Here is a 23602-nt window from a genome sequence, read left to right as displayed (position 1 = left end):
CTTGGAGGTTGTCTGTCAACACCCTGCGTATTGTGTGGAAGAGTGAGTAGGGAGCAAAGCTGTTGTGCAGTATTGTGCACCTTTATCATGAAGACATTCAACTGCTGGCTCATTTGCGGTGGAACTGCACACAGATGTTGGGTATTGTGGCAGCTTTTGTCTTGTAGTAATCTCGTAATAAGTTTGCCAGTGGTACTTACCTGGTTCAGCCACACAGGATGTGAACTTGTAATTGTAGAGGAGGACAGCATGTATGAGGCAGTGTGCATCATGCATCATGTGTATCGGGAGGAGTATAAATGATGAAGCATTGGAGTGACTGGATTGGTGGCCGTTGGCTGGAAACGTTATTGAATAAGACGGGTTTTTATATCGGGGACAGAAGAGCACATTATTGTCACCTTCATGTCCGTCACCGTGTAGCCACTTAGCATTCAGCTCGCCCTGTTATTTTGTTCAGCAGTCCTTGGCGCCTCCTTTCTCATTAACATTATCTTAATTCATAAGAAAGGAGACGCCAAGGACTTGAAAAATTGCAGTCTGATCAGCTTACTGCCCGTTGCCTACAAAGTGTTTACTAAGGTAATCGCTAATATAGTCGGGAAACCTGAGACTTTAATCAACCAAATGATCAGACAGGCTCTCGTAAAAGATATTCCACAATAGATCATATTCACACTATCACTCAGGTGATAGAGAAATTCGCAGAATATAACCAGCCCCTGTATATAGCCTTCATTGATTACGAGAAAGCATTTGACCCAGTGGAAACCTCAGCACTCATTCAGGCAATGCGGAATCAGGGTGCAGAGGAGCCTTATGTCAAAATACTGGAAGATATATATAGCAACTGCACTGGTACCACAGTCCTCCATAAAGTCGGCAATAAAATTTCATAAGGAAGGGTGTTAGGGAGGGAGACACGATCTCACCAATGCTGTTCATCGCCTGTTTACAGGAGGTATTCCGAGGCCTGAATTGGGAACAGTTGGGGATAAGAGTTCATGGAGAATACCTAAATAATCTGTGATTCGCTTATGACATTTCCTTGCTGAGTCACTCAGGAGGTGAACTACTAACCATGATCAATGAGTTAGACAGGCAGAGCAGAACGATGGGTCTAAAAATTAACATGCAGAAAACCAAAGTAATGCTCAACGATCTAGCAAGGGAACAGCAGTTCACAATTGGCAGCGAGGTGCTGGAAGTTGTGAAGGAATACGTGTACTTAGGGCAGGTAGTGACAGCTGATCCGGATCATTAGAGGTAAATAACTTGAAGGATAAGAATAGGGTGGAGCGCATATGGCAGGTTTTCTCAGATGATGAACAGCAGTTTACCGATATCCCTCTGGAGGAAAGTATAAAAGAGCTGTATCTTACTGGTACTCGCCTACGGTGCAGAAACGGGGAGGCTAAAGAAAAGGGTTCAGCTTAAGTTAAGGACAATGCAGCGAGCCATGGAAAGAAAAATGGTAGGTGTAACATTAAGAGACCGGAAGCGGGCAGAGTGGGTGAGGGAACAAACACCTGTTAATGACATCCTAGACGAAATCAAGAGGAAGAAATGGGCTTGGGCAGGGCGTGTAATGCGCAGGCAAGATAACCGCGGGTTCTCAAAGGTAACGGAGTGGATTCCAAGAGAAGGCAAGCGTAGCAGGGGTTGGCAGAAGGTTAGGTGGGCATATGAGATTAAGAAGTTTGCAGGCATATGGTGGGTGCAGCTGGCGTAGGACAGGGTTAATTGGAGAGACATGGGAGAGGCCTTTGCCCTGCAGTGGGTGTAGTCAGGATGATGATGACCTCTGCTCGGCAAGCATATGCTGGAAAAAAAAAGAACCCCACACGGTGGTTCAGCAACAGCTGTGGAGGCATTTTCATCTCACGATATATCGAATTAAAGAGCTTGACAGTAGTGTCATGTACCGTATATACTCGTGTAAGGGCCGCACTTTTTCTTTGTTGTTTTGACAGGGTGCAGTCCTTAGACGGGACCAGCATTTTTCCGTAAAATTTTTCCAACTACACCGGATCCCATATTATACGTCCTTTTTTATGCTGCGGCAACATGTTTTTGTGATCAATTAGCGCAGCCCTGGCAAATCCTTCAAATACATAATGCATTGAAAGTATAGATGAAAAGATGCATTCTCGACGACCAGCATGAATCAACCACTAAAGTAAAACAGGATGCTAGATCATTTTACAGGCAAACATAGCATAATTCTAAATTAAGATCAAGACCTTCGAAGATTTGGTGTTCGACTGACCGACGGTCCGGAGCGGTTCACCACGCGTGCAACCCGCGGCCATCAGTGTGAGGTGACGTTCACCTGGCCTGCTTTTCCACATGGCTCACTGTCGAAGGCGCCACAAAAACAAGTTTGACATTCATTTTTATGTGAGATTGTTTTGTGATAGTAGACAGGTAACAAGATTAGAGCCTCTACAGCAAACAGTGACTAGATTGAAAGCGCTTTCCCTGCAGCTTCGTTGCGAAGCACACTAGGGCCAGCGACAGCAGGCGAATGGCGCACTACTACAGCACTCATGCCTAGCAGGTGGCACAACGCTGCAAAGGCACACGTCACTGGTGTGGGTGAACCACATTGTATTTTTTTGCACAGCATAATGTTTTGTTTTTTCTGGCACGTACGCCGAGTGCCCAAGACGAGTTAGCAGCACTGCGGCACCGCATGTTCGCGGTTCCAGGCAGAGTCCGGCGCGCAGGACGACTTGTGCATGGTTGCACAGGCAATTCATGTATCAGTGTATCAGCTCTCAGTGTAATGTACCACGGGGACAAAACTATGCATGCATGAAGAAATTCTTTTGGCTGACTTTTTTTTTTCCCCCGAATTACCGGCTGCTGAGTTGGGCGTGTGGTCCTTACACGAGTGTATACAGTAGACATGCATAGCCCTAGAGCACTGTTTTTAGTTTTCCACATATACTGGTTCTTCGACTCTCAAGCCCGCTGTTCCAGATACATGTTGCCACCTTCATTGATCCGCTCATCAGGCACTGTATTTCACAGCAGACAGCATGCACCATATCCCTCTGCTCTCGCCATACTCTCTTCCTTCCGCAGGAACCACCCTTCATATGGTACCCGAGGTAACCACTCTCTGGTTGCTGTGATGTGAAACCCAGGAAATGGCGCTCAACAGCTGTCACTATAAAACCCACACGTGGAAGGTACAAGCAAATGCTTCTGGCAAAAAAGGGGCTGCAGTGGTGCAACTGACTCTGAGCCAAATCCAGAACTGCAAAATTAGTCTGCATGCAGTACACGGGTGCACATGCCAGACATGTCACACCTTGCTCAGTTTGCATCATGTTTGACTCAGGTGACGTGACAAGTTTCTGCATTGTGCTCGAGGACCTGCACATTCCAAGCACTGTTGACGTTCTTTCAGTACCCCCCCCCTCAATCATGAATTATCATTTCTCTTGGGCCTGCTCCCAACAGTGAAGAAGGGTACCGTTTTCTGGTAAAACTACTGCCATTGGACTTACTCCTTTCAGGTGCCATTTCGATTCAAAACATATGTTTTCTGATCTGATTAGCTTATTATGCCTCTAGAAAGCCAATTCATTAGTTTTACAACAGAATGTGCCAGTTGTTCATATTTCGCACGCACATACAAAGTTTCTTACCAACTCTGAAAATAGTTGGAAACTGTGATTTTAAAACAGAAGCATTCACTGTAGCGATACCCAAGGGGTCATGGAATAGTTTCAAACATGCATATAACAATACAAATCGAAGGATGAAACCACAACACCCTTCAATTCTCTGTATACCGCAAACCAACTCACTCAGGCCGGTATATCCACTTTGCTTCAAGTCACCCGACAGTCCATAAAGCATCAGTGGTGAAGACGTTGTTCAGAAGAGTTGAGACACACTGCAGCGCAGACCTTGACAGAAAAAAAGAACAACACACGATATTCAAAGAACTGATCATGAATGGATACCCAAAAAACTTTATTCAAAAAACCATCCGACATCCAAAACACAACAACTTGCGCCAAGAAATCAACGCACAAAGAGCAATGCCACCACCAAAATACATCACTCTACCTAATGTCGGAGGTGTCAGTGAAAACATCGCCCGAATCCTGAAGAAAGGGGTCTCCAGGTTGCGCACAAGCCCACAAACTGATGCGCTTTGCCTACCTGTTCCTAAATACCGGCCAGAGAGAGAAAGAGCCCAAGGCATTGTCTACAAAATTCCTTGCGCTGACTGCGATGCAAGCTACATCGGCGAAACCAAAAATCTCAAAGAATTCGGCAACATAAAAACGACGTCCACAACTTCGCAAGAGAGCGAAATCCTGTAGCCAAACATTCCGAGGACTACATCGGCAAAACCAAAAATCTCAAGGAAAGAATTAGGCATCATAAAAACGACGTCCACAACTTCGCAAGAGAGCGAAATCCTGTAGCCGAACATTCCGAGGACTCCGACCATAGAATCAACTTCAAAGAAACCCGCATCCTTGGATCCGAAACAAATTACCAGAAAAGGCTCCTTCTCGAATCCTGGCACATCCAAACCGCCCCGAAGAACATAACCGCACAAAAGGAAACATGCCCCCAGTATATGCCCAGGAACTTAGCTCTGCAACTCAAAGAAAAAAAAGTCGCCATTGACCGCCTCGCCACAGTGCCACAACGTGACTCACAGCCCGCTTCACCCCTCCCCCACGCCTTTCGCATCACAGCTTTTGTTCCTTTGACGCCCTCCTCCCCTCCATACTTAATGACGCTAGCTACTGCCCCAGCCACCCCTGATGAAGGAGCCGAGCCGGCCTCGAAACGTTGCGTTTTAAATTTAAGTTTTTTGGTTGGAGATGTGCAGTTTATTATAAATTAGACACTAGTACTGGTGGCAAGATCTGTCAGCAAGAAAAATGGTGGAAGATATCTAACAAGCTCACTGTTTTGTGAAATGGAATTTCTTAAGGCACTCATTACTTGGTATATAGAATGCCTTGTTTGCTGAATGAAGGAGTATAAATTTGCCTGAAACGAAGAAATTGGTGCTAGTTAGGGCATGCTCTGATAAAAAGCAACAAATTCACAATGTGCTGTCATAGACAAGAGTTTGCTGGATGTGGATTCTCAGGAAAAATTTATTTCTGCGCTGCCTCACTAGCCAGTCAGCTGGTATTTGTTCCAGCGGCTGGAGAACATACGTGCCCTCATGCGTGTGAGTAAATTTTTTTCTGCACATCCACATTCCGCAAACTTTTGTCCGTTTTGAAGGGTTAAGACTAATGAACTTGGCTGATGGCCTTGCTGCTGTGCTGTTCTGTTCCAGTTGGGAGCCCTTTGTGATGTGATTGTCTCTGTCTACAGGTGATGGGCTTCTCGGCTGAGGAAGTGGCGCTCTTCATTGCCGTTGTGGGCCTGCTCTCTGTCATTGCACAGGTGGGTGCTGGGATGGCATACCAGGACTGACCTTTGTTTGTAAACCTTGCTTGCACGCACAGGTTGGTTTGGTGAATGTGCTGAACTGTTTCCCTCTGTGCGGTAGAGGGCACTAAGGGGGAACACTGGGTTTAAATTGCAAAAATACTGTAAAATTTCGAATTTTAGAAAACGGCTTATTCGGAATCTACAAGGCCTTTTCAAAAATCACACCCCAAAAAATTTCTGCTAGAAACAGCCACAGAGTGACCGTAAAAAAATTTTTAGGGGCCGTGGGCAGCAAAGAAAGCTGGCTGAAATCTCAGCAAGAATAGCCTACAGTCGAGCCCGCTTATAACGAACATGAGCGTCACGCGGCGTCCGTTCGTTATATCCCGAAGTTTATAGTAAGTGGACCACAGCTTTAAAGACAGTTGCTTGTCAAAACGAAGTTTTTTCTTTGCGAAAAAGTCCGTGATGGACGCGTTTTTGCAGCGCAGATCCGATGAGGGAGGTTTCCAGTTTATTTAAACCAGAAGCATGCTCTTCGCCGAGGCCCTTGGCATACACAAGTTGTCTGAAGCTCTCGATGTAGCCCATTGCTACAGGTGCGCTTATAGGTGCTGGCTCCGAAGTTTCATCCTCATCTTATTCCTCCGCGTCACTCTCGTCCCGCACTTCAGAAACGATGCCCTCGTCCGTGCACGGCTGCGCGGTATTGGAATCGTCATCGACAGATAAAATCATTCCAACCAATGTCATGACCCCCCATGTCGGAGTCGGCGATGCGCTGCCACAAATCGCTGCCGGGCTGGACATCTTCCAAAGCATCAGGCTCGGCATCAGACACTGTGTCGATGAAGCCGGCCTTGTGGAAGCAGTTCCGCACGCCAGTGACTGCCACTTTTTCCCAGGCCGCTTTCATCGTCTCTACCGCTGAATACAATGGAAATGGGCACGGTGTTCCCGTCCGCCATCCCGACAAAAGCGCGCGATGGGGTAGACGTGCAACGCACACAGGCGGCAATCAAGCCAATCAAGCTAAAGGTACAGACGCACAGCGCCAGTGAAGAGGCCAATGAGGGTCGTCCATGAGTGTCAATGCAGCCACCCCTTGGCTCGCACGGAAGGCCTGCTTCACGGAGCACGGCCTCCGCGATCGCCACCAGCGGCGGAGTGGTTGATCGCAGAGGCCACGTGCGGATTTGCAAGAGAGTGAGGAGAGAGAAACGGAGTTGCGACGAGGGGAGGGAGGGCGATCTTGGAAGGCGTGTCGGCGGGGAAAGGGCAGCTTGCTCGAGAGCAGAAAATTGGGCTAGTTGGTTGATATGCATACTGAAGAAGTTGGTGCAGAACAACGAGGACAAGCGAGACAAACAAAGACGACCGCTCGTCTTTGTTTGTCTCGCTTGTCCTCGTTGTTCTGCACCAACTTCTTCAGTATGCAGCTTGCTCGAGAGCGGCACGAAACGGGGTGGCCATTTCGCTTGGGATGAGGCTCGGCTCGAAAACATACCTCACGCCGGGCGCACAAAGGGGTCGGAGGCAGATTATCTCGCATCCAGCGCCGAGTTTACGCCGTTCGTTCGCTGTAACCAATCATCAGGGCTTAATGACGTTCGTTATGCGTGGGATTTTGTGCCATTGAAACAACGTATATTTTGACGGTTGCGCAGGTCTCGTTCGTTATAAGCTAAAGTTCGTCTTAAGTGGGGCCGTTATATGTGGGCTTGACTGTATTTCCAAGTGCAATACCTCTGCTTCTGCACTGCTGCTCGCAACAAGTTCAGTATCACTGGAAAGCTTGTTTTACCAGACTTCTTCTCCCGTTAGAACCACTTGTCTACGATAAAAAAAGTAAGTACACAAACATTTAAAATACAGCAACCTCTACAAAGCTGCTGCCATGAACTGCTTGTGCAACTTGTGCGCCAGTTTATCAAAAGCGTTTTGAACCCCACGGCTCTGCTTGCAGAAATCTTAGCACAACAGTGGCTTGGTGGATTTTCATGAGATTTGTTGAATTGTATGTTTAGTGGTAAATTTGTTTCACTGTATTTCGTGATAAATTCGTGACTGTTCCACTAGCTGCGTCAGCGAAACAAAGAACTTTACACAAAGGCTTCACCAGCACAGGAACGGTGTCCAAACTTCTACCGAGAGCACAGTGCAGTCATAAAGCATTATGAGGACTTGGATGATCGCATTGACTTTAAGCATGCCAGGGCAGTTGACATCGAACCCAGCCCAGTCAAGCGGCAGTATATAGAATCCAGGCACATACAAAACACACCTGTTCTCAATGCTCCCTTTGTGATACCACCAACCAAGTCTGCCTCTCCTACTACCTCGCGATAACGCATTGTTTGCACCACAACCCATGTGACTCACACGGTAGCAACCTCCTTTCCTAGAACAGTGGCAGTAGGCTAAAATGTTAATCTTGCTCCCACCCAGTGAACCCTGAACAAGGGCCGAGTCGGCTCCGAAACAGCGGTTCTTTCGTGATAGTTTGGCCGGAGTGTTAGCCTTTTTTTCTCTAATCATGGAAATTGTATCAACCTTGTTCATATGATTAAGGTTTTACTGTATTAATGTAAGCGGGTTTTTACAGTAATTGTACATCACATTTGACACTTTGAAGTGCAGAGCAAACATCTGATAGCTGTGCCTGTGATAGCTGTGTACAGGCACAGCGTACAGTGCGTCCGCTTGCATTTCACACACAAAAAAAAATAGATGTTGTTCCAGGGCCACTTCTGTCCCTGTGTGACACACTCTGGTGGTCGTGTAGTCTTCCTGACCAACTTGTTGCTTGCGCGTGTGTATGCAGACGATGGTGCTGACGCTGCTGATGAAGACGGTGGGCAGCAAGCACACCATCATGGTGGGGCTGCTCTTTGAGATGCTGCAGCTCATGTGGTACGGCTTCGGCTCCCAGCGCTGGTGAGTGGCGCCTTGGCAGAAGAGGGACTAGCTAAGATGGGAAGATGATGCAGGTGCAACTGCAGCACTATCCAAGGGTGCTTTTAACATTTTGTGTTCGTAAACACATCACATTCTTTTCATGGAAAAAGCGCAGCAGACGGGACCAAGAAAGGAAGACACACACACGGGCACTGTGTGTGTGTACCAACTAGCCCTGCTTACTCCTTTTTCGGACATCACATTCGTCAGTCACGTCTGTACATCCCAAAAAATAAAAACACTTCAAAATTCCAAGTAGAAGAATTTTAAAACGATCAGAAAGCTGGAAATCAAAAACTGAAACTGGGTTTTGACCAAACCTACGACGTTGTGACAGAACCTATGACGTCACGGATACTGTGACAAAACCTTATCATGTGAGTGTTGATTGGCTAGAATGATGACTAAGTGGCAGCATGGATGATTGTCTTAAATGTCGAGAAACGTGCTTGCAATTTTCTCCTTCAGCAAACGCAGAGCACACATCAACAACCAAGCAAGCTCTAATGGCACACGCGCAAGCTTGACCATTAAAATTGCCCCGATTGAGGCCACATTATTTGCCACGAAATGGAAAATTTTAATACTAATTTGCACTGCGACAAAATGCTGCCCAGCTGTGAAATGCGGCACATGAGGTCAGAAGACTGCGGAGAACGTGCTGTGAAAGTGTCAGCAAAATCCATGGAGGTACACTCTCAACACAAAGATGCCTATATTGGAGTAGAAAGGGAGTTTGCTGTCCTGGTAAAAGGGAGTGCACTATAGAGGACAGCGTACTCCTCTGTTACTCCTTTCTGTTTAGAGTTGCTCTTTGGAGGGACACAGAGGACGAACTGAAGGGGGCCTTTATCAGTGGATTACTAACTACAATGTCACCACTGGCACTCTAAACAGAAGATAGGAAACAAGAAACAAAGTGCGGGTATCACAACCATTGACCATTTACACAAGCAAATTGCTGTGCATAAGGGTGTTTTTTTTTTGTTGCTCTTTTTGTGTGTGTGGATTCCTGAGGCTTGGCAGTACTGCAGAAGCTCGTTAATTCGAACTGAAAGGGGACCAGAAAATTGTTCGAATTTAGTGAAGTTTGGATTATCGAATGGGCGCTGGAAGGAGCGGTTATAGCGCCCCGCCGCGCAGGCAGAACCCGAAGCAGTCGCATCTAGACTCGTTACCGCGAGCTAGGCGCTACTACACATTTGTGGCGGGCATATTTTGAGAATTAAATTCATCCGGTCCTAATGGCAAATGAAATAAATTGGTCGGCCAGTTACACGCCAGAAACAAGTACTGGAATGCATTCGCGTGAGCAGCGAGCTTTAGGGCTGGAATATATGACGCTGTTATGCTCCAAAACATGCTTGTTTATGGGGAAGGGTCGTCAAAATTAAAAGTAATCGATGAAGTGCATTTGCTTGAGTTTCTTCTGCCGAGACTCCATCAGCATCATCTGCAGCTGGCCCAAAAGCTCCTGCGCAATGTCAGAGTTCTCAGTGGCAGAGAAGTGGCATGCAGCAACATTGAGCGCCGACGCTACTTCATGTGCACTTGGCGGTGGCATAGTCTCGCCGCCGTCGGACTCATCACTGTCGGCTGATCTCACCGCACGTGAGCCCTGCGACGTCTGCTGGGAGCATGCAGCCTCAATTATATTGGCATCACTCAAAAGCTCCAGCATCTCCACGCTGCTGTCCACGTAGCTCACATTCACAGCACCAACAAAAGCCGTCATCGCCTGAACCGCCATGCTGAAGCATCAGCGGCGTGGGCGGTAGCGAAAACTTGTTACGCCATGCACCGGAACGCGGGCTCCGTGAGCCTCGTGCACTCGGATTTTTTTTTCTTTTCCACTGTTTTACTCGCTATGGGTAAACTACGAGGAGCGGTGTCAGTCAGTGGCTCCTAGTTCGAATTAACCATAGCGGATGCAGACTTCTTCGAATTATCGGGAGTTTTCCCCCACTGAAATGCACGGCTGTGCCGGGACCCGGGCGTCAGTTCGAATTAACCGTTAGTTCAAATTAACCGAGTTCGAATTGACGAGCTTTTACTGTACCATCATTCACTTTGAAATGGTGATCACAGAGTCCATTCTCAGGAGCTTGAATTGATTGGTGGGAAAATATTTACAATGTAATTTTTGCAGCCGTAAAAGCATATCTTGCTGCTGGACAAACATCAGCGCAGGCAGAAAGAGCCAAGCGGTCTATATTTACTGAGGAAAAAAAGAAATGGAAGTCCGGAGTGTCCCAATTAAAAATAGAGGTCAGTGACAGCTGAAGGCTCCATCATTCAAGTAAGGCCGCCAGCATAGCAAGGTTTGAAACTGTATACTGGAAAAGGTCGCTAGTTTGAACTGGAAAAATTGTTTGAAATTATCGAATGAGCCCAAAAGAACGTCAAGGACTGCTTGGATGACAGTAAATTTATTTGCTCGAAGTCTGGACAATGGTTTCCTGATTTTAAAATGAGAACAGTGCAACAGTGACTCTTTTTCCCCTTTTCACCAACAATTTATTCGGGCATACTGCATACATACCGCACGCATACTGCTTTGATGCAGAACTGCTCCAAAGTCGTAAGAACTGCGTCCTTCACGATGCAACGTGGTGGAGCTCCATCGCTACCGCGTCGCACCCATCGTGAGCGGCACCATTGGGTGTGAGGAAGCTTCACTGCACGAACAGTGAACTGTACATGACGAGCACGCAGTTTCGGCGCCCTGAAAGAATGGAACTATGCAGGCATAAGCGAAGGAAACAGCGCTGAAGCGACAAGAGAAGGAGGGGGGGAGCAAGCGACATGCCATTCAGCGTCTGAAGTGGTGTTCTGTTGGGACAGGTTGGCTGCCTGATGCCGGCTGGTCGAGCCACCATCGCTGAAGTCTGGCGCATAGCTCGGAAAACAGAAACCAAAATTACGCAGTCATACTGACTCTACATGGTCAGGGACGTAGAGTCTGTAGCGTACCCACCGTATAGACCGACAATTGGACTTTGCTGTGTTATGTACAGCAGAGAGCAGGTAATCAATGGTCTGTTGAAGTAGCAGAGTGGAAGGGAAACACCGCTTTGGCGCTGGTAGAGAGCCATGTGCGGAGGTGAGATTTGGGAGACTTGCTAGGACAAGGTAGCTATATCTTGTGTTATAAAGGGATACAGTGGAATCCTGCTGTAGTAACTCGGATATAGTAAAAACTCAGCTATAAAAAAGTGAAACTGCGGGCCCATTTCACTTTCCATAGACAGCCTTCCATTTTTTTTTATATAGTAGAGACATCTTTGATAAAGAAATGGTTATAACAGAGAGCGTCTGGCCATGGCAACGTACTTCCCATGGAATGATGACACCGTGGCACGCTTGCTGTCCAGCATATTTCAGAGCAACAGATACCTAACGGCATTATCGCGAGCCCATCATTTAGAGGCTGATGAACCAGAGACAATGAAACAGCGCTCTTTGAGATGGTTTAACCACCAGGGTCCTGAGTGCGAGAAGCCAACTTTTGGAAGGCCACGACATAAAGCTGGCTATGAACGTGGAAAGAAGGCAGCCCGCTGAGGAAGAAAAGACGGCAAACGTACAGTGGGGAGTAGGGAAGGAAAAAAAGGACAAACGTTCGCAGCACTTGGCAGCATGAGGCAGCGGCAGCAAGAAACGGAGGTGTGACGACACTGCGTGGGGGCTTTTGCTGCTCTCAATTTTGTTGCGTGCTTTTTTTAACTATTTCCTCCTAAATGAGGCTGTGGAAAATGGACGCCATGTTTACGCAAATTTTCGGCTTTCATATGGGATCCAACTCCCATTATGTTCGTAGCCGTGCTGTATTTGTGTAAATGCAGTACTCCAAACGACTTAAGACGAAATCTGAAACGGGATAGCATGAAATTTGATTAGTGAAAATAAATAATTATCACATTGAAGGAATAGTAAAAGCAGGGTGGATGGTATTTATTAACGTCTTTTTTATAAACCAGCACTATGCGTTTAGTAAGTAGCCAGTGAACTACCAGACAGCATCCCCAGAACCTTGCCATCACCAATCAACTGATCTAGTAAAGGCACAGATATAGTAAAGATTTTGCTGGTTGTAGAGGGGTTCTACTGTAGTAGGAGAGATTGGTGGGAGAGGCCGCTTTCCTGTGCTGGACATGATCGGGCTGCTGCTGCTGCTTCTGATGATGATACGGATACACGCTGTGCAGTGCTGGCCTTGTAAGGGTTGACTGCGTTCGTTACTAAGGTTTGGTTATGAGGGACGCCGTAGTGAAGGGCTCCAGGAATTTCGACCACCTGGGGTTCTTTAACGTGCACTGACATCACACAGTACACTGGCCTCTAGAATTACTAAGCAGTTACTAAGGATGGGGCAGGTTTTCTCATCTTGGAACAGTGAAGGTGCTTAGTAAATATAGCATTGTTATTTAGAAAGTGATGTTATTTCTGCTGACTTTGCTTTAATTGGGTGTCTTTGCCATTGGGATTGCCATCATTCAGAGAGGACTTTTCTCTGCTGTGTGTAGCTCTTGTACATATAGCAGGCGGTCTAGTGAAGAAAATGAGGTGGTTTCCCACTGGGGGAGGTGTCGGTCTAACGGACCCGTACTACACTCTCTGCCAGGATGATGTGGTCGGCAGGAGGCCTAGCTGCTGTGGCAAGCATCTCGTACCCGGCCATCAGCTCCTTCGTGTCAACGCATGCCGAGGCGGACAAGCAGGGTATGTCGCTTGTCGAGCCCACACTGGTGACTCGTCGTCGCTGTTCATAGCCTACACAATTTTGGACAGTGTACTATTTGTGAACTCACAATTACGAGACAAAGCAAAGCACTAAAGAAATGCAAAAGAGTTGTTTATTTCGCATTGCGACTCAAATGAAACGCCAGCTTGGCCAGCAGATCTTGCACCCTATTTTTTTAGGGTAACATGGAATTTTGCAAAGTTGCGTTGTGTGTAGCTACTGAAAACTGTGTGTGGGTGTAGTGTGTGTACTCTTTCTGGTAACATTACCTTCTTTGCAGATCGCTATTAGGTAGTCGTAAGGCCGAAACCTTGTTTAGTTTCCCAGCAGACAACGTATGACACAGCTGGAGAGCTTTAGGTTGCTTAGGGAACCCCCTCTTTCTCCTCTGCTGTGCCTGGACAGGGCTGGTGCAGGGCATGATCACCGGCATGCGGGGCCTGTGCAACGGCCTGGGGCCAGCCGTGTTTGGCTTCATCTTCTACCTCTTCCACGTGGACCTGAATGAAGCCCCACCCATGACAATGGGGTCGGCCCCCCCAGCCCTCGCCACTGCCAATGGGTCCATGGTGCCCAACGAGCTCAGGGTGAGGAGGAATGACCGTTTTGTCTAACTCTGTGGGACCCACTGCTGTTTGGCAACGTGGCTGTCGTTATGAATGTCCCAAATAAACATTTGTTGGTAGTAAACCGGCAGCTGGGGACGTACTTGGGCAGTTATCTTGTGTTATCTTCCAATGGTTCCTTGGGCACATCATGACCAGCTGAAAATCGCTCCTGTTACGTGACTGCGCATTGGTTTCCTGTATGACGCTGCAAACCACCTGTGCAAATTAAACCATCCGGAAATCCTGACATTCGGCTCTTTGTATTCCCACAACTTTATTCTGGCAAGCACAGCAAAACTGCAGTTGTCTTGTCGGTCCATGGAACCAGTTGTAGAAATTTTCTAGTGAAGTTGTAGAAATGTAGTAAAGTTGTGGAATGGAATAGAGTTGTAGAAATGAGCGCTGTGTCTGTTTTCTTCGCCTTTCTTCTGTCATCTTTGTGCTGTTTCAGTTCCTTCAGTGTCCCTTTAATGTGGTTTACAGGACAGGAACACACATACAGGGTTGCTCAGAGCATGCTATCTTTTGCAGTTTATTCCTGGACCGCCATATGTCTTTGGTGCGCTGCTGGTAATGCTGGCGTTGCTGGTGGCAGCATTCATCCCCGACGGCCCAGGACCCCTTGCCACATCGGCGTCCACGTCCAGCACGAGCAGCTCATCACGGAGCGTCAGCAGTGCACGGACCACTCACCAGGCGGTCCGTGTGGGGGGCCTGGAGCTTTTCCACCACGATGTAGTTCACAAGCGCAGCAGTGACTGTGGAACGTTGCCCCTCATGCACGATACGGACCCATTATAGTTGGCCTGCTTGTAACACTTGTCAAGTTGTTGCATTTCGCGTCGGATCCACCGGTGCCAGTTGGGACCACACCACAGTATGCAGCAGGGAAATAGTGTCTTGACGGCCACCGGTTCAGTTTGGTGTACCACCACGCCTGTACCTCAAGATGCAGCTTTGTTTAAATCTTGTTGGAACCTCATTACAACTTTGTTGCGGCTGCCAAGGTTGCCCATGCTCGCCTCACTATCGTCGTCACAGAGCATGTCCAGTGGAAGCTGTTGCAACAGGCACCGTAGCACTGCAGTCACCACTGTTTAGCCCTGTTTGCCTCTGGAAACAAATTCTGAGTCCTTGCTGCACTTGCAATGTATGAAGACCATGAAGGCTTCATCACATTGGCTGCTGACTTGCGATGTGTGACTGGCCAGAAGCAGCCATTGGTGATGCCCCTATCACTTCTCTCGCCCCTCCATCCCGTGCGGTGTGGCTGCGACACAAAATGCACCATCATAATGTGGCATGAAAAGTTGAACAAGGTGGTGCACCAATAATGGCAAGCTATGGACCTGTTAAGCCTCGTCACCATGTCTGCCTGAGGTGGGTCTGGTGCAGCTGTTTCGATGAAGGCCCCTGGCACTGCAAGTTGAAGCTGCCACATTCACCACCTTGACCTCGGTGTGGCAGCCACTGAATGTGAATCTTCCTTGTGGGGGGGGGGATTGCCCTGAAGCTTGCCGCCAACCTCGGGAATTGTGTGTGACAGCTGTGGTTCTGAGGGATACAGAGTGCGTATTGGCAAAGGCTGATTGCTTGGTGTGCGTGCTTGTTGCAGAGGGAATGGCGTCCTATGCATAGATGGTGTCAAAATTGACCCGCATTGCTGTTATAGAATGCGATATCGTGTTGTGGCGAGACTGATTGTACCCGAGTGCTGTCTCGCTAATAATGGCATCATGCTATGGGATCCCAGTGTCGGCTGTACTGAGGTGATTGCTTGAAATTTCTACATGCAGTGTTGTTTGTGGAATTGTGCATTTTTTAATTACCGGTGATAGCTCCTGTTTGTGGGTGCTTTAGCGAGAATTTGCAGGCCTGCTTTATGTGCATCTAATTACGCATTGACTGATGTGTTGAACAGACACTAGTAAACTTCCCTTTGGGCATAATAGGGTGGAATGCGTATGCGCGAATGCTAAGTGAGGGTTTGGTTTTGACGGAGGGCATGACAGTGTGGGAATGTAAGCAGTATTGCTACCTTCTGTTTATTTTCTTTGCTACAGATCACAGACCTTGTGATTGTTCATTCCTTGTTGTCCGTGTCGTCAGATTGTGTGATATCTCTGCAGGCTTTCCTTGGGGCATTTGTGACTCCTCATTGTCTGGTTGTGGGGATTGTTTGTTTTGGATGTTGCATTAAGGTTTAGAATTTCCACCTTCAGCTCGTGGCTTGCAAGTGGGGGCCACAATTGCATTTTTGTTTTCTCCATTGTTAGGAGGCACGACATTGAATGGCACTGTTGTCAGCTTGCAGTAAGGTGTTCAGAAAACATGTTGTTGAAATTCACCATTCTTTTACATCACCAGACAGCATTGCCACATCACGCAGGAGATTTTCGAGGCAACTGCACCTGCTAGTCAAAGGAGTAGTTGTGGAAACAATGGTGAAACTTCCTCTGTTGCCCCCGTCTTCAAGCTCTTGTGACTTGCAGCTTTCCTTGCACAGTTCGCACTTTCACGCCCAGCACCACCGCATTCCACCAATTCTTTGTGTCGTGTTTCTGAAGGGGCGTACTCTGCTCGTTTGTGCAGTCTGTGGCTGTGCAAATGCCTAGGGCGTTGGCAAGTTACAAAGTGCGCCATTGTTTTCCTTCGTACGTTGTGGCGTCTGCCTGTGCTTTCTTTGATGGTCAAACCGTTTGCTGACATGGCACAGTGGTGTTGGAAAGGTGTGCCACTCAACTGTTTGTTGTGCGATTGGACACTGCAAACAATTCTTGTGACCTTGCAAGTGCTGCTGTCTTGGCGCCCACCTGTAGAGCGTGCTGCAGTCGTACTGCCACGAACATTCCGCTGTGCTCCGCATCGTCATCATTGAACAAATCGGCTTGTCCTTTGCCTTCACTGCCATAGGTGGTGAATGGGGCGCCAAAGAAGTCAAGCTGTGTGCTGCCGGCCATTCCGGAGTGCCGGTTACTGCCACTCCTCCCACCTGGAACAATGCCAAAGTGGCGAAACACATCAACGGCCATGTTTTGCTGTTCTTAGGCATTTAGTTCGGTTTTTTTCCACAGCAGCTGTTCACATCTCAGAGTGTGGGGCCATGTGTTGTGGTTGGCTAGGGCCCTGTAGCACACCCATGTTTCTTGCTTGTAGCAAATGCAAGAGTCTTATTTTGTGAAGCATAGTATAAAGGAATGATGCGAAACCAAAGACACTGGGTAGACAATTCAGCTTTGTATGTGCAGTGCTCTTGTAGGTGAAGTCTTTTTTTTTTCGTTTTGTGGACGTTGATGGTTTGGCAATTATGTATGTCGTTTCTCTGCTTGCTGGTCTCGATCTGGATGCTGCTTTCTGCCTTGGCTGTGAGACAGTGTATCCTAGGGAATAAAGTGGGTCCATGTGGTTGGCTCTGAGCACAAAGTGTACAGGATGGTAAAATAAATTGCTGATGAAATTATTGCTCTTGCAGAATTCTTGAACTCTGAAAGAATTTTAGAAATTTTACCATTGACAGCTTGTACTGAGCTCCACTCAGCATGCGGTAAAACAATTACAGCAGCAATTTTTTAACGCTGCTGCAGTGGTTCGGTGGTTATAGCACTCGGCTGCTGACCCGAAAGACAAGAGTTCGATCCCGGCCGCAGCGGTTGAATTTCGATGGAGACAAAATGCTAGGGTCCCGTATGCAGTGCGATGTCGGTGCACGCTAAAGAACCCCAGGTGGTCAAAATTTCCGGAGCCCTTCCCTACGGCGTCCCTCATAGCCCGAGTCGTTTTGGGACGTTAAACCTCCATTAAGCAAACTAAACCAAACACTTTTTGACCGTGCTTGAATTTGCAATACAGTAAGACTGGGAAGATTTGAATTTTCACAACGTGCACTAGAAGGCAGTGACCTCTATGCAGTTTTATTCATAGTAGCTGTGACCGTCACGTTCGGTCAGCGCTCCAGTGATTGTAGTGTCGCCAGTCTGTCTAATCTAAGGCAACAGGTACCTCAAGTGGGCAGTTTTTCATGTGCAAGCCACAATGGTTTTGAAGCTGTCGCCTCATTCTTGTAGATTCTGCAGCACTGCAGTCGTAATGTGTAATAACCAGAATGTAGTAGGCAATGCATCTAGGTACATAATGGGAGTGTCCTGTCCCCTTGGAACTGAGTGGTGGTGGTTGCATACTAGGCATGATGCCTACTTATCCGAAAATTTTGGTAGGCTGTAATGTTGATAATGTCCGTCTTGGAATTTATACCGCGGTCTGCTATTCTGTCTTCCCAACAGACTGGGCAGTGGGGACTCGGCCACATATGCAGTTCTGGCCTCAAGTATCTGTGAGAAGAATTTGGCCTGCCATCCGATTTTCCTAAAAAAAAAAACGATTATATGGCTCCTTCTGGCTACATTGACAGTTCAGCAACTAGACGTTTATTGCCTATGAAATTGGATTTAAAAATCGAATTTTTTTCCTCCACTTGATTCAAGCTTTCGATGTCAAGACCGGGAAGGACTTGGCGATCACCATTTGGGAGTGAATGGCGGTGTAGCCGTGTATCCCAGCATCGGGAATCCACGCGAAAAAAACTGCCTGGGCGTCACCAGTGTCACCGCAGTCACCACAGCCTGCTTGCGAAAACGACTGGTGGTGGCGACACTCATTTTTTTGTAGCGATAGCTACATTACGCTAGCGTTTCGAGCCTTAAGCGTGGCACCCATTGAGCTCCGTGGCGGTGCCGTGGCTGGTCACGTGGTTGGTCACGGAAACGAAAGCCTTAAACTTATGGAAGAGAGCAGCCATGCAGATGTAGCTCTGGCGTCACTCCAGGTTTAACCAGCGCTAAACCACAGCCCATTTTTTTTAAGTCTATCCTCTGTCATTAAAGTACAATATGCTATAACAATGATACTTCAGTTTGTAATCGGTGTCCCTTTGAGGCGAAGTGGCGCACAAATTGTAGCAGTGGCACGCTTTAAGTGGTTAACAGCGCGAAGAAACATTAGGGAGGAGAAAACGATCGAGCCCCGACCTTCGACTGAAACTTCATTAGGACGAAAACAGTGGCGTCTTCTTAAGAGAGAAGTAGAGTTAACGGGATTCAAATAGTATTTGGCGCACATATGTAGTGCAGCGTTAAAGGAGTATAGACACAATTTTGGTGGCATGTTTTCTTGTCAACAATTATGCAGAAGACACTACTACGCATGAATTACCATCTGATATTCGCCTACGACCGCTAATTAATTTATAATGAATTTTTTCTGACATGCTGTTTCGGTTTCAACAGCCAAACGATTTGTGCTTTTGTGTCACGTGAGGCATGGAAAACCGCCCATAAAATCGCTGCTTCATCATTTTAACTTACTGCAGTGCTGAAGATAGCCTTCCTCAAGAGCTGGGATGACAACGAATGAGGAAGCAGCGATTATATTAGTTTTTTTTTATGTCTCGCGTGACCTGCAAGCACACATTGACGTCATAGTCCTCATTTGGCTGTTGAAACGGAAACAGCACAAAAAAGAAACGCGATTATAAATTATTTCACGGTCGTAGGAGAATACCAGGTGGTAATTCATGTATAATAATGCCTTACGCATCATATTACAAACCAGAAAACGCACACCCAAAATTTAGGTGTCTATACTCCTTTAAGATAGACGTCTGGTTACTGCCCAGAGAACCAGAAATATTTAGAGGATATTCACAAATGGTCCCAATAGCAAACATCATTTTGCGAGACCCATCAAACACCCGTGCGAGCATTTACAAGACATCATCTGTTAGTGGACATCCATTTGGTTTGCATTTGTGATATAGTCAGAATGTTACTTTGTGCACATCGCTGAGACTAACTGGACTTTCTGTGAACGTTCACAATTAGAAACGATTAAAATGGGCAGGCTCGCGCGCTGTACCATCACAAGGAACTCGACTGCATATGTCCCGGAAAGCTTTTCGAACGGTTTATGCTGCTATATATCCACTAAGCTAGAAGCTCCATGAATGGGGCTCAGAAAGGCACCTTCTTTAGAAGCGCGTTTGTTTCCACCTAACGCATCTACATAATGTTCTCGCAAAGACAGCAGAGAATATAATATTTCTAATAAAAGGTAGCAATATGATGTGCTTACTTAAACTTCTCGTTTCTGCCGTCACAAGTTTATAATTGACCGAAATAACTTCGCTTGACTGGCAAGTGCCACTGGCGCTAACAGGAAGGCCATGTGTGGGGAATATATAAGCCCATTCAATGCCACTACCAAGTGTGCATGTGTGCAGCTCGTCGATAAACTACATGAAGCTTTTTGTTTCAAGGCGTTTGTGGGTACAGTGTTTCGAGTACGTATGACTGATTGCTTGACTGGCTTGCCGTGGTAGTGTTGATACTAGTTAAATCAATAAACTGTTCAAACAATCACACCTGTCCGAGTGAACCGTTTCCCTTGCGATTAGCTTATTGCATTTGAAAGATTTTCTTTTTGCTTTGCCTTTGCTGAATATGCAAAGAGGATATCACAAATATTTTTCGTGCATGCGTGTTTTGCCCAACTGCCATCACAATTTCTGTCTGAAAAACATTTGGTGATATTCTGTAGATGTCCATTCCGAGGCAATAGGGACATCTTCAAGACAGATTGGGCAAAGTGTGGTCATTAAAAACATCCTCTGTACATTAAATATTTTGGGAGGTACATTCTGTCAGTGCCTTCTGGATCTAAAATGGTTGTCTGGGTGTGCTAGTCTGGTGTGTGTGCTCCGCTGAAGTCGGCCGACGGTGCGCAATGGTGGCTCCATACTCACCCGGGTAGTAGAGAAACATGGGAGACCTTTCTGCGCAGCTCGGACCCCGACGTAAGGCTGTAGAGACCCCGAGACCCCCTGCCTCGCCGGCCGCGCGCGTGCAGCGGGGGTTTCGATGGGGGCAAAACGCAAAGGTGCCCGTGTGCTGTGCAATATCAGTGCATGCTAACGATCCACAGGTGGTCGAAATTATCCCGGAGCCCTCCACAACGGCACCTCTTGTTTCAGGAGACGAAACGCAAAGGCACCCGTGTGTTGTGCGATGTCAGTGCATGTTAGAGATCCCCAGGTGGTCGAAATTATTCCGGAGACCTCCGCTATACGGCACCTCTTCTTTCACTCCCTGGATCCCTTCCCTCACGGCGCGGTTCAGGTGTCCGCCGATATGCGACTGCGCTATATTTCCTTTCCCCAAAAACCAATTTTTTCTTCAATAAATGTAGTAGTAGTTTTATTAAAGTAATAATAAAAAGGAAGGAAAAGATTTTTGTTAGCCCCGGCATCTGCCATCGATATTAAAGCACCTGAGCTGGGGCAGCGGAAATGAAGATAGCAGGTAGAATGGAGAAATGAAATTTAAGTAGTGAGGGGACCTTCTGTAACGGCGCCGTTGGGGTTTCCAGGAGATGCGAGGCTATATACTACTGCGCCATTTCCTTTCCTCAATATATGTCGAGATCTCAGAGCTACTGTGCCCTTCCTTTCGTCAAAACATTTCCTTTCCTCAAAACAACTGCTTCAAGTGGAAGCAAAATGTATTATATTTCTCTCTTATATTTCTTACAGATGTCGAGATCTGTGTTGATACTGCAACAAAAAATTAATGTGGATTAGCTCAGCTAATCCAGGATATACAAAGTGAAAGATGTCGGCGGTCACATGTGTTTATGGCGTTGGCGCTGACAATGTTCTAGACGGCGATGGCTTTGAGGAAAGGAAGGGCGCATAACTGGCTCCCTGGATATGCGGACGCCTCATTCGTGCTTTGATACATGTGGCGGTGGTGAGAGAGAGATGTGGCCTGAATGCATTAGTGCTGACAGCATTGTGGCTGACATGCGGCACTGCAGCAATAGCTAGGTCGCAGCGTACGTTCATTTGGGGATCAATCTCTCGCGATAAACCATTATCTGCATGCCACCTCCCAGGGTGGCAGGGAGGGCGCGCTGCCTATTCAGTGTGCGGAACGCAATCAAAACAGGCTTTTGCAGTTGGACAAGGTCTTCACTGACCCATGGAGCCGGTTGTGCGCCCTTCCTTTCGTGAAAATGAACGGCCTTTGCAAAGTTGTCAACGCCAAGAACTCAATGAAAGCCGTCGGCTTACTTGTTTTGTTTTTAAAGCGAAAGCTTTATTGGCCGCAAACTCACGATTTCGCCGTGGCGGTACTCCATTGAGGCACGTGACGTCACAACGCGCGCCTCGCGCGCCATCTGACATGACGTCACACCGCGCCGCTCGCCGCCGCCGTCCAAGTTTCGGAGGACCTTGTTTGTAATGCCATCTGGACTCCCCATCTCGACCTCTACTGAACGCCTCCTCGAAATGGGTGTGCACAATAATTGGACGGAGCTAGCGGAGGCTGTGCGCATGGCACAACTGGAAAGATTAAGCAAATCTACCACGGGCAGAACCATCCTTGGCTGGGTGGGGCTGCAGTCAGATAAGGGGGACATGCCAACACGCGGACATTCCACGAGGATGCCGCGAACACATAACAGTGCCCCCGCTACCTAAAAACATGCACCCCACATACAACGGGGAGAGGAGACGGAAGAGGGCCAAGACTCTCGCAAAAAACGCGGACAAAATAGGGCCGAAAGGAGTCGCCTACGTGGACGCGGCTAGCGGAAAGTTGGGGGCGGCGGTGGCTGCGGTCGTTGACGGCCGCGGCGTACCCGTCGCCGCCGCTTCCGTTAGAAGTCGAAACATAGACACGGCCGAAGAAGTTGCAATAGCGCTCGCTTGCGTTGGCACGGAAGCCAATACGATCATTAGCGACAGCAAAACAGCTGTCTGGAACTTTGGAAAAGGGAGGGTCTCGAAGGAGGCAGTCAAAATCTTGGAAAAGGGAAAACTCGATAGACGAGTTCGAATAATTTGGACCCCCGCGCACGAATCCGTCCCCGGCAACGAGGCGGCGCACGAGCTAGCCCGAGCACTCTACTTCCGGGCAGCAGCAGAGCCGCCTGGTTGCGAAGGGATGGACGAGAGGCTGCAGACATACAAACAGATCATAGAGCACTATAGACTTGGCAGACGGTCCCTGCCACCACCGGACCGAGCGCTAACAAACAGGGAGGCAGTCGCATGGCGGCGCCTGCAAGCTGGGAACTTCCCGAACCCTCTCTGGCTCTACCACATGCAAGTGGAGGAAAGAGCCGACTATAAATGCGCGACATGTGGAGAGAGGGGTACTTTAGACCACATAATCTGGCAATGCCCTGGTTCCCCGGGCGCCAAGGAGAACATAAGAAGTAGAGAAGCCTGGGAACTGATGCTGCGAAGCGAGTCCCTCGCCCACCAGCAGCAAGCCATCCGCCTGGCGGCTAAAGCCGCGAAGAAACACTGTCGCTTCGCCTGTCGTTAGTCGCGGAGACCCCGGCCCCCGTTCTCCAGGCCTGCGTGCCGGGGATAGGGAGTAGGGGGTCTCCTACATCGGTGGAAAATAAAGTTCTTACTCACTCACTCACTCGCCGCCGCCGTTTGGTAGGACGTGACAACACGTTCCCATCGTTGCGCTCGCCTCAGCTCTCTTCGACAGCTGCGTCGCATGCGTGATAAGATGTCACAGGATTGAAAAGGAGAGCTGGCGTGCGCCGCAACCACAGTTGAGGCGACAGTATGGACGGCGACAATTCTGATAAGCTGGAGGACGCCTGGAATCGACAGCGGAACGAGATGAAGAGGAAACGAATCGCCCAGGAAACAGACGAACAGCACGCCGAACGACTGGCTAAACGCCGCCGTGAATATGCTGCCGCGAGACAGGCACGTTTAACGTCCGGTGTCTCGACCGCTAGCAGCAGCGACAGCAGCCGGAGGAGAGACCTCTGAGTCCTGCTTCAC

The 23602-nt window shown here is 48.0% G+C and overlaps 1 protein-coding gene and 1 long non-coding RNA gene across 2 annotated transcripts in view; one reads left to right on the top strand and one right to left on the bottom strand.

Moving 5' to 3' along the window:
* Positions 1–17197, top strand: part of LOC144110451 (hippocampus abundant transcript 1 protein) — a 41543-nt gene extending 24346 nt beyond the window's left edge. Inside the window, exons 6-10 of the mRNA XM_077643349.1 lie at positions 5368–5439; positions 8252–8364; positions 13010–13107; positions 13535–13716; positions 14269–17197. Coding sequence (XP_077499475.1) covers positions 5368–5439; positions 8252–8364; positions 13010–13107; positions 13535–13716; positions 14269–14538 — 735 coding nt within the window. The 3' untranslated portion in view covers positions 14539–17197. The remainder of the gene's footprint in view (positions 1–5367; positions 5440–8251; positions 8365–13009; positions 13108–13534; positions 13717–14268) is intronic.
* On the bottom strand, positions 1694–23318 carry LOC144110452 (uncharacterized). The gene is made up of 3 exons (XR_013309845.1): positions 23219–23318; positions 3822–3923; positions 1694–1822 (listed from the first exon to the last, which is right to left on the bottom strand). It is a non-coding gene; the product is annotated as an uncharacterized LOC144110452 (long non-coding RNA).
* Positions 23319–23602: the final 284 nt, after the last annotated feature.

Source organism: Amblyomma americanum, chromosome 11 (genome assembly GCF_052857255.1).
Source record: "Amblyomma americanum isolate KBUSLIRL-KWMA chromosome 11, ASM5285725v1, whole genome shotgun sequence".
Lineage (NCBI taxonomy): Eukaryota > Metazoa > Arthropoda > Arachnida > Ixodida > Ixodidae > Amblyomma > Amblyomma americanum.
Note: the sequence above shows the minus strand (reverse complement) of the source record. Positions and strands in the feature narration are given on the sequence as shown.